The 14,574-nt window shown below is 41.9% G+C and overlaps 1 protein-coding gene across 2 annotated transcripts in view; it reads right to left on the bottom strand.

Moving 5' to 3' along the window:
- Positions 1-608: 608 nt before the first annotated feature.
- CNTNAP2 (contactin associated protein 2) overlaps positions 609-14,574 on the bottom strand; it is a 2,031,041-nt gene continuing 2,017,075 nt past the window's right edge. For both annotated transcript variants that reach the window (XM_027574309.2, XM_027574310.1), the window contains exons 23-24: positions 5,577-5,657; positions 609-1,908 (exon numbers count right to left, since the gene is read on the bottom strand). In XM_027574309.2, coding sequence (XP_027430110.1) covers positions 1,709-1,908; positions 5,577-5,657 — 281 coding nt within the window. In that variant the 3' untranslated portion in view covers positions 609-1,708. The remainder of the gene's footprint in view (positions 1,909-5,576; positions 5,658-14,574) is intronic.

The following is a 14,574-nucleotide window of genomic DNA, read 5'->3' as shown; positions in this document are numbered from 1 at the left end:
ATAAGTTAGGCATACCGAGAATTTTGAAAAATATGTTTATATAACCCTAACAAACTAGAATTTCCATTTCATTGAGGCACACTGTCAGAAAAATAGCAATAATACCTTCTTAACCTCATCTTACTCCCCTTCCAGGAGGAGAAGGAAAAAAGGGATCCTTTTTAATTCCTCAAAATGTTGGAGTCTAAAAATTTTTTTGAAAGTACTTACTAAGAGCCTGAATATAATGATCATAAATGGTAGTCATTTTAGAAATAACTTTTGTGTAATTTTTACAAATAAATAATTTTTGGATGCTCCCAAAGGAGCTTTGTCTCATTTGTTTACATACAAAGTCTATCATTTTTAAAATAAAATCAAGGAGTTATTTGTTAGAATAAGTTGGTCAAGATTCCTGATTAGACTGAGGTGTGGCTATCTATGTGTGTCCATTCTCTGAGAAGCAACAATCAGTTGTCAGGTTTGTGATAAACCTGAGGTTCAAATGTATCTGCCAAAGAAGTCCCTGAATCATGGCAGTGTGTCTATTTAGGATGGAACAGTAGTATATGGAGTAGATGATGTAAAATATGGCAGTGTTTTCCATATGATTCAGAGTAAAGCAACAATGATAGCAAGCATTGGCTTTATTGTGGTATGTCCATTCAGAGGACCTGGTCTGCTAGGATTTTGTCACAGGGGCTTCAAAACTAGAGATTTAAAGCAAACTAAGAAGAGCAACCTAATTTATGCATTCACTAGAAAGGGTCCATACTCTTGCTGCAACTATAAAAGAAACAGAGCAAACAAATCGTAACATCTGGCTCTAATTCCCCGCTGAGGTTCCCACCCCTCCCCCCCCGACACATACAATGTAACCTAACATGTTGCAGGTAAAGCAGAGCAGAAATCTTTTGTAACAGCTGATCACCACTGGATTATAGCTGACAGTCACAGTTAGTGAATAGGTCTAGGACTACACACAAGGAACAGTATTAGCTTGTAGAATTTGATGAAAGATAAAACCAACAATCCCAATATGAAACTACTTCCCCTGGTTCTTAATGCTTCTCTCTGTTGTGTTGGTTCTGTTGTTAAACAGCAGGGGCCCATATGCTCTCTTCCTTCAACTGTTTCAGGTGGGAACTCTCAGAGAATTGGCATAGATTGAGGGCTCTTCGAAAACTGGCAAATAATAGGTTCTCTTTGCCCCTTCCTTTCCTTTTCCAATTTACAGGACACCAAAAGAAATACTGTATGAATACGAACTAGTTACTATGATAGCCCATTAAAAACTGACTATATGCAAAATGAAGAGAATGCTGGAGGCCATGTGCATCAGCTTTTCTCAAGAAAAAATATCCACATTCTAAGGGCTCCTAAAAATGTAGAAAACTTGCCCTGTTACCATGGGTTTTCAGAACACCTCTAAACACGCACAAAATAAGACAGTATCACCTACAAATTTCAACCATTTCTTAAACTCTAAAAGCATTTTTTGTATTATTTTGAGTTGATATAGAAGAGGAAACTCAGCTATAAAGAAATATTAAAAAGTATTTTTTTTTTTTTGTGGCGATCCATCTCCAGAATTTTCTGTTGCTTGCCTCCCCCAACTTGTGCTGATATTTTCAGGATGTGCTCAAGAGGATGAAGTAGGGTGCTTTTGTCCCTTTCCCTCCTCCCTAATAACTCGCCCCTCCCTCTCCCATAGCCAAATAGCCACCCCTCAGATGAGCCATTCCTTTTTGCTCTCATCAATGGTCTCTGTGAAGTTGGGGTCGTTGTTCATGATGGCTGCATCGGCGCTCTCTGCTGACTCCGCTCCCTTTGCTTCGTTGGTGTGGTAGGTGCCCTTGTGGCGGAACATGTAGCGGATGAGGAAGACCAAGGTGCAGAGAATGGTGAAAATCACCACAGCGATGACGCCTGGTGGAGACAGGAGAAGCCCCGGCGATTAAACAGACCATGAATTCATCCCTCCCACACTCCCTTCCCCAGGCACCCGGGTTCCCCCAAACACCACCCTCCCCCTTACAGAACACAAAACTCCAAGACAACAGCAACCGAAATGGACAGGACCGAAAGGAAACTAGACCAATACACAGTTACATTTGGAGATTTCAATGCTCTTCTCTCAGTAATTGTCGGACAATTAAACAGATGAGGAGGAAATACCACTCAACCCATTTTAGACGCCCAGCATTATCCTGATACTAAGACCAGACAAACACATCACAAGAAGACAAAACTACAGAGCCATAGTCCTCTTCGATAGAATTTTAGCAAATCAAATCCAGCAATGTGTGGGAAAGAATGTATTGTGCTGAAGTGGTGTTAATTCTAGGAATGCAAGATCGGTTTAACACTAAAGAAATAAAGTGATGTAATTTACCACCTTGAAGAAATACAGGAGAAAAAGCACAGGGCAAGCCTTCACCTCCATTCGTTCTAAAGCTTTGCAGAAACCATTAGTAGAAGGAAACCTTCTCAGCCGGATAAAGGGCACCTGTGAGAAACCTACAGCTGCTATCTTACTCAGTCCTAAAAGAATAAACAGATTTTCTCTAAAATATGGAACAATGGAAGAATGTCAGCTCTCTCAATGTACTGAAAGCCCCGAGCCAGTGCAATAAAGAAATAAAAAAGAAATAAAAAGTGCAGATTGAGAAGAAGTAAAATTTTCTTTATTCTCAGGTGACATGGTTATCTATGGAGACAATCCTAAGGAATATGTAAAAAAAAAAAAAAAAAAGTCTTTTAGAACTAACAGTAAATTTAGCAAGGACACAGGATACTAAGTCAATATACAAAAATCAATTATGTCTTTATATACTAGCAAGAAATACTTGGAAAAATATTAAAAGTAATAAAGTAATAAAAATTTTATTTTATTTTATTTTTTTTTTAAGATTTTATCTATTTATTTGAGTGAGAGAGAATGAGAGATAGAGAGCACGAGAGGGAAGAGGGTCAGAGGGAGAAGCAGACTCCCCGCCGAGCAGGGAGCCCGATGTGGGACTCGATCCCGGGACTCCAGGATCATGACCTGAGCCGAAGGCAGTCGCTTAACCAACTGAGCCACCCAGGCACCCAGTAATAAAAAATTTTAAAATAAAATAATACCATTTATAATAAAACAAACCGAACACAGTTGTTCAAGGCTGTGTACTCAAGACCATAAAACCCTACTGAGAGAAATTAAAGATGTCAATAAATGGATGGATAGACCATGTTTAAGAATTGAAGTACCCAATATTGTTTAGATGTCCATTTATAGATCTTATGTAATCCCAATGAAAATCACAGCAAACTTTTTTTTTTTGGTGGAAATTTATAAGTTGATTCTAAATTTTATATGGCAATGCAAAGGATCCAGAATAGCCAACATAATTTTGAAAAACAAAAAAGAAATAACTGGAGAATGTATGCCTTGCCATCTCAAGGCTTAATATAAATATAAGGTAAAACAATAAAGCAAGCATAGTATTGGGTAAAGAAAGATACACATCTCAACAAAACAGGATAGAACCCAGAAGGCAGACATACACATATATGGTCTATTGATTTTTGGCAAAAGCTCCAAGGAAATTAAATTTTCAACAAATGGTCTTGGAATAACTAGTATTAATTTGGAAAATAATGGCTTTGACCTTTATACCACACTATGTACCATCAAAGTGATGATAGATTTGGTAACCGAAACCAAAGCTATGAAAGTTCTAGAAGAAAACACAGAAGAAAATCTTCACAGCCTTGAATAGGCAGGTTTTAAAGAGAGAATTAAAAAAAATCACAAACTGAAAAGATTTGAAAAATGGGACTGTTTCAAAATTTAAATCTCTTGCTTTTCAAAAAATGCCACTAAGAAAATGAAAAGGCATGTCAGAGACTGGGAGAAAATATTCACAATACAGATGCCTGACAAAGGACTTAAACTATCTAGAATATGAAAAGAAACTGTTATAACTCAAAAGAAGAAGTCAAACAGTTCAGTTAAAAGATGGAGAAAAGAGTTTTAAACAGACACTTCACAAAAGATTTACAAACGGCAAGAAGCATCTGAAAAGATGCTCAAAATGATTAGTCATCAGATAATTGCCACTAAAACCTCAATGAGGTACCACTACTCATCCACTAGAGTGGCTAAAATTGAGAAGACTGAAAATATACCAAGTGTTGATAAGATTGTGGAGCAAACCTGACCTCCCAGATATTAATTATGGGAACGTAAGGTGGTTCAACCATTTTTAGAAAACTGGATAGCAATTTCTTAGACAGTTTAACATCCACTTTCGATAACACCCAGCAGTCGCACTCCTAGGAATTACCAAAGAGAAATGAAAACTTATGTTCATATAAGGCTTCAAGAAGAATATTCATAGCAGCTTTATTCAAAATAGCTCCAATCTGGAAACAAACCAAATAGGACAGGGGAGTAGATACAACAAACGATAGTACATTCATACAGGAGGAATACAACTTGACAATTAAAACAGACTATCGATACATGCAACAATGGATAGTTCTCAAAAAACACTATGATGAGCAAAAGAAGGCACCACAGATGACCTACTATATGATCCCATTTATATGAAATTCAAAAGGAGGTAAAAGTAATCTACATTTCAAAAAAGCAAATCAGAGGTTGCCTTGGTTGGGAGTGGGGTGGGGGAAAGGGACTCTCCAGGGGCACAAAGGGCTTTCGGTGGATGGAAATGTTCAATATCTTGATTGTGGTGGTGGTTATGGGTGTGCGTGTTTGTCACGAGTCATTGACCTGTTCCATTTGAGTACGTGCATGTTATACTTTAATAAAGTTGATCTTAAAAAAGCAAAAATCAATGAGGATAGGGACCTTGATAAGATTGTACCAGAACTTTGGACGTGATTGAAGCAGCATTCTGAATGTATTCTAGTTTTACAGGCATCTACCATCTCCATGTAGAAAAGAAACCTACTGGCTAAGCCAAGGCGACTGGTTGGGCTTAAAATCCTGGATATCTTTACAATATTAGCTATATTCAAACATGTAGGAAACATCCTTATAACTAAGATAGAAGGCACAGGCAGAGGAGTAGGCTGTGGGCAAGAGGGCTGTCGGTGCTGACCCAGAAAGGAGGGACTGTGTTAGGAGAGTTCAATCATTCTGCAGCTGTCCATGGTGAGAAGGAAAGCTAGAAAGTTTTAGATACTCTGGCTTATTAATTTTCTGATAAGTTTTATTAAGACAACTCAAACCAGATCAGCATAGTCCTTCCCACTTTTGTAGTAAGCTATCCTGGGCCATCTGGGAGGGGAGAGAATCGGAATGGAAAAGAGAGGTAGGACGAGAATGTCCCGGCTACTGCACGATGTCCCATCTGCCTGGTCAGGTGCTGGCTAGCGCCACACCCCCTCCTTTATTGACAGGTCAGCATTGAAAGGTAGCCAGGTGTCTCTCCATCCATATGCTACAATCTTAAGTCATATTTAAATAGCAAAATGAATCAAGTGAAATCTACATGACCTTTTTTTTAACAACTATGATTTTATTGAAAATTATTACTTTCCACAGGTGAGTAGCCACATGAAAGCCTGTTCTGTACATCACCCACCTCCAATGATAGCCGAGTTTCTGTTGACTCCATTTCTTATAGCTTGGCCTTGTCCTGGATTATATGGAAAATCAGCACTGGCTGCAGAGGAAGACATGAAAAAGTCAAGTGTAAGAGTCAAGGATACAATCAATCCCCCCAAATTTGATGCATATTTCTTTTTTTCTTTTTCTTTTAAAGTAGGCTCCATGCCCACCCTGGGGCTCGAACTCACAACTCTTGGACCAAGAGTCGGATGCTGAGCCAGCCAGGTGCCCCGGTGCATATTTCTTCATACAACTCTTCAACACTTCCTGTTTTCCCAGACGAGATGTTGGTTTCAGACAGACCCATCTTGTTATTGTTTCCACAAGATCACAGCACCTCCACCCTGGGTTTGGCTGTTCTCCCTGACACGAGGCCCAGAGAAGCACTAGGAATCCTTTGGAGGAATTTTAGAGAATCTCAGAACTATCAGCTGGCCTGCTCCAGCTCCACTGATAGGCAGACTTATGTATTAGAATTCTTTTTCTTATGTTTGGCTGAAATCTGCCTCCTATTCACTTTTATCCCATTCACAATGGGTGACCTTGACTATTTTTGTAGAGCTTTTTGTAGCTGATAGCATTAGCTTAAAAAGTAATCATTTCTTTAGATTAATATTTTACATGGCTCTAATAAAACATAGGACGTGTCAGGAATTTGTACAGGGATAAAATTTCCTAAGAGTTGAGAATAATATAAACTGCCTAATGAAATTTGTTTCTTTCTCTATTAAAAAAAAAAAAAAAGAACCAGTGCTATTAAATTTCAGTCTTCTCTAAGATACATTTCAAGCACCCACAAGGCAAATAGATCCTGAAGTCTTTCCATAGGTCAGGAGAGTATCTATCATCATCCATACAAGCCAAGTCAGCTTCAAAGATGATTTCACATTCACTGGACTTCTGATTGAGAAGTTAAGGTTTAAGGCAAATACTCCAACAGAAGCAGCTTCTCCTTCAGCAGATTACCTTAGTCTAGTCAGAGCCACGGCTACCGGATGGCATCAATTAGATATTGAAAAAAAAATTAAAGTAGTTGTTTGGCATAATTCAATGTGTACACACTGAGGAAATAGGCTTATGTTCTGATTCAAGGAGAATCTCACTGAGGACTCAGGATTTCAAGCTCTACTTCTAAGGATTCTCAGGATAACGGTGAGAAGTAGGTAGAGGGGCGCCTGGGTGGCTCAGGTCATGATCCCAGGATCCTGGGGTTGAATCCTACATCAGACTCCCCGCTCAGCAGGAAGTCTGCTTCTCCCTCTCCCGCTCATCCTGCTTGAGCTCTCTCTCTGGCTCTCTGTCAAATAAAAAAATAAAATCTTAAAGAAAAGTAGGTAGAGCCTTTCTTCTCCTTTTCCCTAGCAAATAGGGCAACCAAAAAGAGAGATTTCAGATTCTACCAGTAAATGCTATTTAACCCTTTCTCTCTTCGACTTGATATTCTTACTTAAGACCAGGAAAATTATTCTTTCCGGATGCATCATATTCCAAATCAGCTTGGCCATCAGTGCCACCCAGACCTGTCGATTTGATTAAAATACAGACACTAAGAAAGATACAAATGAAAGAGAACTTAACTCTGAGTCCTCGGGACTTTTCATATCCCCCTCACTCCTTAGCTGGTGGATGTGGGAGAGACCTTTCAGTATTATGTGCTTATTTTAACTGGTCCGATCCTAAATTCAGGGAGACAGGGAAAGGGGCAGAGCCAATGTGGAGTGCAGAGGCGTCAGCAACCCTCCCTGCCCTTCAGGAATATCTGGGGTAGACGGCATGGACTGACCTTCAAAATTCCAAGTGTCAGCCCAACCGTGCAATGATCTTGCATTTACAGGCTCATCACCTGATGTTAAGGGTGGTCATAAAATTATCCTGTGTGAGTAAAAATGGCTTACATAAAACAAATAATGTTTTTAGAAACCTCAGTTTCTTCTTTAAACCTGAGTTTTCTCTTGAGAGAAGTATTGTTAGTAGATGGTGACAAATAAATTTAATTCAGTCATTCAACACACTTTCCAGAACACCTACTGTATGTCAGGCACCATTCTGAGTGCTGGGGATACACAGTGAACAATAAAAAAGATGAAAATTGTTATTAACGAGAACTTTCCGTGCCCCGTTGAAGGGTTTGGTTTACGTAGTCAAAACATTCATCTGAAGCATGGATGTGGTTATAGTTATGACCCTATATATTTTCAGTAAATTGCCTGAAATTGCTTTGTAGTTGCTGTGTTGTAACTCATATACTCATAGGGCACGGTAAGATCTGGTTATTAATGCACATAATTCCCTGACATAAACCATCCTTCCAAGACTGAGAGACTGAGAGTTTCTTTCCAAGGATGAAAGCTTACACTTTCGGTGCCCATCCTTGACGTAGTTTCCAGGCTTTCTGCCAATGTAATCACCTAAATCTGGACACGATTTAGTCCACGTCCTTCTAGAAAGTCATCAAGCTTGTCAGGGACTGGAAATCAGGCAGGATTGATTCCAAAGTCAACCCTCTTCCCACCCTGTCTTTTGAGGGCTGGGAAGAGACGGCCAGGTGAGGAAGTCCCAGCCTTCAGACAGTTTAGCTTGGGCAGGTCCTATGGGAGGAGGAGCCTTTTTAGGGGATGAGGGAGATAAATCTGGTTTGTCTTGGACATACTGAGTTTGAGGTGCCTACAGGACACCCAGATGGAGAGATCTCCTGGGTATTTGGTATTTTTTTAAAAAAGATTTTATTTATTTATTTGAAGAGAGAGAATGAGAGAGAGAGAGCACGAGAGAGAGGGAAGAGAGTCAGAGGGAGAAGCAGACTCCCTGCTGAGCAGGGAGCCCGATGTGGGACTCGATCCCGGGACTCCAGGATCATGACCTGAGCCGAAGGCAGTCGCTTAACCAACTGAGCCACCCAGGCGCCCCTGGATATTTGGTATTCTATGAGTGGCTCCTATTTCTCATCTCCTTTTGATAAACACAGAAATCTCACCACTTTTAAATAATGTGACCCTTCAAAAGACATGAAGCGTGGAGACAAAAAAATTACAGGGGCAATTCTGTTATTATTCTATTGCGTGATATTCATGATACTATGAAACCGTTTGCCTTTCTGCTTCAGGTCATGCGGATGGTAGAACGTAGCACAGTTTCTCTCTGCTTCTTAACCCATTTTATGGCTTTGCATCCTTGGCCACAAAACTGCAGAGAAACACAGATGTTTAGCGATATGGATATGCCTGTCTCTGGGTCCCTTGAAGTTATGGACACAAACAGTCGTGGAAGGTGTGAGGATGACTTGAGATGATCCGAGAACAACAACAAGAGTTAGAAGAGAACATTTAAAATATCCCAGGATTGCCTTTGGTTTCAAATCCGAACTCCTTGGCAGGGGGAGAGAGGCCTCCTTTGAGCTGAATTTCTCTCCTGCTTCTTCCCTGCCAGGACCACTGTTCCAACTTGACATTGCTGACGCTTAGGTGGAGGTGTCCTTGCTCATCGATGGGGTCCTCTCACATCTGCCTTGCCTTTCTTCTCTGGGTCCACCAAATCTTACCTCTTTCCTAAAAACATCCTCAGCCACGTGTCTGGCACTGTCGTCATGGGCGATCAGTCTTAATTCTCATCCCTCCTCACGTGGTAGCCACCCTCTTATAGGCAGGGGCCAATCTTAGTTACGTTGCGGTCCCGATGACAAATAGTGCAGACAAGTAGCAGGAGCTAAGGAGATGTTTGTTAAGATCAGTCCATTAAGAGGTATGTATGCAAATGTTTCCGTAGCCTCTTCTAATAATCAAGTCTCCAGTGCAGGTCTAATTTTGGAGGTCAGCTACCTAAACTCGACATAACCCTGAAAGCAAGGCAGCGTGCTTATTCTTCCCAATAAAGGAAATGAGCACATTGAGTATAGAAAGGCCCTAGTGGTTCCTGTGTCCACTAGCCTTTGGTGATTATCAGAAAATGACCAGTGGGAAACCCTCAGGTACAACGGGAGTCCTTATGAAATTCAAGGGCAGGGTTCTGATTCTCGCGTGAGCATCCCTATTTTCATGGCTTTATTTATTACTTAAAGCCTGGTTGTCCTAGTGTGTGCAAGTCCTTACCCTCTTGAGGCAAATCTGTTTTATTCTGGCAAGCACAGCAATTGCTATTTTGATAGATATATCTGAAATGATTTCATTGTAACCGTCCATTCCCCCAGGGTCCAGACATCCTCTGGGAAATGCACATCGGGAAACATGGAAACCAAGAGACATGAGTGAGACTAAAGCACAAGGCTCATCCATGATACATGCTCCATTCTGCTCCATCCCACCCGCAGTTTGCTGGGAGAGCTGAGCAATTTTAGGGGTGCGGCAGTATCAAGGAACCTATACTTTGGGAAATGTCATGAGTAGGTCAAAACAGACTGGCTGGTTCAGTTGGTAGAGCATGTGACCCTTGATCTCGGGGTCACGAGTTTGAGTCCCATGTTGGGCATGGAGCCTACTTAAAAAAACAAAAAACAAACAAAAAAATCAGACTGCAGATCTTAACAGTCTCAAGACCAGACTTGCATCAAATAGGCAAAGACTATATTCAAAACACTTTTCTCCTGAATCTCCAAATAATAGGAACGTGATGATAACCTCCAAAGTATGGCGCTACATCAGCTCCGATTTAGTGTCTCATAGAGGCGTGTGTATTTCTGCTTATTTCCCTTGCTCATATCCTCTTGTCTGTCTGGCCACCTCCATTATACTGACCATGCACAGGCCATGTTTCCTTTGCACACCTAGAGATTAGCTCTCCTCCCCTTCCCTGCCCAGTGTAGGACGAGCAGAACATGTTGCCGGAGGAATCGACGGGGAGAGATTCTTCACCCACACACTGCTTGTTAAACAGCCCGGCTGAGGCTTCAGAGCCCTATGTGCACTCCTACTGCCCCTCTCACCCAGAGAAGGAAAACAGATCATAGGCCCCAAACATATTCAGACACGGGTCAGATTCACACTCGACACACGGACATTGTCTTTGCCACATGCAAAGCGATCTGAGCGCTCAGTACTGGTGCACTTTTCTTCTTCCTCTATCTTTAGGTTGAAAACAAGGAAGGAACAGCAAACTTTTAAGAGCAGGACTAAGGGGAGTTGTTCCCCATAATTACACACATACAGTAAAGTGATCAGATCTTAGAACTGGGTGAGTAAACATATGCTTTCCTCCCCCCCAAAGAATAGAAAGAATGAAAGTTTTATTCTGGTTCCAAAGGCGTTTTGCCCTTCCCTTTGCTGCATTCTTGGCAGGATTTACTGGGAAAGCAAATGACAGTGTAATCAGCACCTCTTATTCTGAGCGCTGCGCTGGGGTGAGGGGGGTGCCCTTCCCTTGCAGCAGAGACAATCGGGGCTCTCGAGTGCTGGGGGAGAGTTCTGAACCCCGCCTGCCAGGAGGCGAGGGACATCACAGGTTACCAGGTAGACTGTTTATATGTGATGAGTAGAAAAGCTCTAAATTCTAGGATTATGGAATTAGTCATCATTTGGATGACTCCTTCTTCACATTCGGGCCCAGAAGAGCAAGTCCTGGGTAGAATCAACCCGGAAGCATTTTCCTTCCATTGTGGAGTACGACATGAAAATGTACATGAAATTCAAATTTCAGGAGCAAGCTATTTAGGGAATACAATAACGGCACTTCCTGCAAGCTGTGTAAGCCCTTTGCGTGCATTAACTCATTTCATCCTCACGCTGGACCTTGAGAGGTTGGCATATTCAGCCCATCTGGGAAGGCTCCAAGCTTGTCTGAGCTCCAAGGACCAGTAAGTGGTAGAGTCAGGGTTTGAACCTGGGACACTGGTTCCAGAAACTGCTTGCAAAACACTAAGCTGAGCTGTTTCTGACGCAAATAAACATGGTAAGAGCAGGACCAGGGGAAGTGGCTCCCCATCACCATACATGGTCTACACTGGCTCTGGCAAATCATCAACATGACTGCATGGTTTTAAGGCAATGAACTAATTTAGCCCAGTTGTTCTCACTGTGGTTGGCAGCCTGCCTGGGGAAGCCAAGGATATAGAAAGGCTTCTGACTGCACTTGTCAGGCTTCGAAAGCTGAGCATGAGAGACACTGTATCTGACAAAGGATAATTCCATATGGTGACGGGATCAGCCTAACAATGAGGTAACCTCCGAGTCAACACTGTAGGAGAACTGAAGACCAATATTCCCTTGGTTCCAGATCGGAGTCCCTCATGGGCCCAAACAGCACGGAGAGCATGGTTATTACCACCACGGAAACACTTGAGAAATCATGAAATCATGGATAGTGCGAATTGTACTTTAAAACATCACTGTCAGAATATAATTGTTGATGGCATTCATAGAACGTGAAAAATTAACAGAGGAAGTTTCCAGGCAGGTGCTGAAGTACAAATAAATGGTTTGAAAGACAGTTGTAAGAACAGAATATTGAAGAGAGATCCTAGTTCTTTAGCCTTGAATTTCTTGCTTGTCTCGTTGAGCGGGCAGGGAGAGGATGAAGTAGTAAATGAAATACAGGGAAGAAGAAAAAGCTCAGAGAGCCCTCAGTGACACAGTGCATGGTTCCCCCCTCCCTGACCCCCCTATTTAAATAGAAGCGTCAGCCCCAGAAAGGGTAGAAGTAGTTTGTTTTTGTTTTTGTTTTTACTATAAAAGATAGTTGCGTTTCTTATTTACTAAGTTTCAAAGTATGTAAAATTGTAGACTTTGGGCTCAGAAACCAATTGCAAATAAAACACACATTTAAATGCATATGAAAATAAATCGAGATTATCTAACATAAAACCCCCCAAATGAAAGGCACTAAAAGCTTCAGGTTGTCATATATCAGGGACAAAAAAATTAGATAGTAGCTGACATCTCCTAGAGAAAACATCGCCATGGAAACCACTTGAGCTTTGGCATCTAAAGTGATAATTTGAGATACTTGGAAAAAACTGCTGCTATTAGTTATAATTTAATTTAGATTGCCACATGATTTTTGCAGCGGGGGCTGGGCTAGATGATGTATATGTGTCTTTGTTCTTCCCAGCGTCTTTGTTTCATTTTGCTTTATTCTCTCTTCCAATCTGAGCTCGATGGCAGAAAATTATTTTTTTCAAATAATTTGTTTTAGCCATTCACTATTGACGGATATTTTAGAAACACATGAACACAAATGGTGGCCAACTAAGATGGTGAAGCTGTAAGGGGATGTTGTTTTATTTTCAGAGAGGCTATGGCTGATCACGTTTTCAGGAAGGAGGGGTTTCTCAAGCCCACCAGGTTTTTATGCAGGCAAACAGAGTATGGCACATATCCACACGAGTCTCAGTCTTGTATTTATACCTCTACACTCACTTCAGTTTTGACAGAAAGATAGCCAGCCAGAATTTCAATTCCAAATGGGGAAGAGATTATAGATTTTGGTTTCTGACTTGAGAAGTTAAACAAGCCTTCCATTTCCAGCTTCTTAAAGGATGGCAAGTCCTCAAGTGGCAGCTGCTTGCCCAGCCATCAGAGAGCCAGTGAGCAAAAGAGGTTCATTAGGTGACAATACACAGAATACAGGAACTGGTCATCATCTGGTGTATGTCTGATTGTTCAAATAATGCCAACTTCTATACAAAAGAACTGAATGGGCTAGTGATTACATTAGATTCCCTCCTGCCCCCACCCCCTTTTTTTAAGCCAACTCTGATTTGTCTCAATTGCCTTTTAGGAAGAAAGATTTGCTGATATTCCCAGACTAGGCTGACATCGCATTCTTTTGTCTGATTAACTAGAAATAGGTATTTGAATTGGAAATAGCTTGTTACTGATAGAAACTCAGACTTTGTATTCCATGAAATAAACACAGGTAAGACACACTTTCACGCTGGACAAAAAGTGTCTTGCTACTGCTCGGGGTTTGGGGGGGGGCAAATTGTTTCTTCTTTCATGTTAGTTATAATTGTTTCTGAGTCGGCTGTCAAAGCTGTTGCTGGATGATGTCCTGGGCATTCTTGGATCAGAGGCTGTGATGGCTTTCACAGGTTGGATCCCTCAACGTCTCTCTATCATGGAAGAGGCTAAATCCCACACCGTGTTCAAAGTCCTCCAGCGGGGAGGTGCCAGCCACCAAAGCGTGCGCCCTTTGGACTCACTGAAGCCGCTTCCCGTGCATCCTACTGTAATTCTCAAGCCGAGCCTTCAAAGTCTAGATCAGGGAGGCCCAGAGCGAGGGCTGGGGAGCCTGGTGGTGTGGCACTCCCTTCACAATGAAGGCTGCCATGCTCCTGTCTGCCGAGGTGGGAAATCACTGCCTTCCTCTGTTATGGTGTGTAAATAAATCCATGCTGATATCAGGGATGCAGAAGCCCCAGATCTGGGGGAATATGATCAATTTAACCCCCTTTCTGAGGGAAAACAGGGTTTCCACCCTGCACTCAGTGGCAGCAGGATCCCCCACCCCCCTTCTGGGGCTGACGCTTCTATTTAAATATGGGGGTCAGGGAGGGAGGAACCATGCACTGTGTCACTGGGGGCTCTCTAAGCTTTTTCTTCTTCCCTGTATTTAAAATTTTTTTAAATTAATTTAATTAACATATTGTGTATTATTAGTTCCAGAGGTAGAATTCAGTGATTCATCAGTTGCATATAACACCCAGGGCTCATCACATCACGTGCCCTCCTTAATGCCCATCACCCCGTTACCCCATCCCCCCCCCACCTCCCCTCCAGCAACGCTGTCTGTTCCCTAGAGTTAAGGGTCTCCTGCACTTCATTCAGATGTGCCTTTAGGGTCCCTACAAGCCGTCTGGGATCCTGTGAAAATGCAGCTTCTGACTGAGTTGGTCTGGGGTGGGGCTTGGGAGTCTGCATTTCTAACAGGCTGCTTGACTACAAACCTCACCTGGAGCGGCAGAGTTTGAACCGAGACCTTTGGCGGTTTGGACCCCTGGCTGTTCTTATGCCTTTACTTTAACGTGGTGTCTGAGAGGGAACTGA

This window comes from Zalophus californianus, chromosome 12, assembly GCF_009762305.2.
Source record: "Zalophus californianus isolate mZalCal1 chromosome 12, mZalCal1.pri.v2, whole genome shotgun sequence".
Classification (NCBI taxonomy): domain Eukaryota; kingdom Metazoa; phylum Chordata; class Mammalia; order Carnivora; family Otariidae; genus Zalophus; species Zalophus californianus.
The sequence above is the reverse complement of the archived record's forward strand: the minus strand, read 5'-3'. Positions and strand labels throughout refer to the sequence as shown.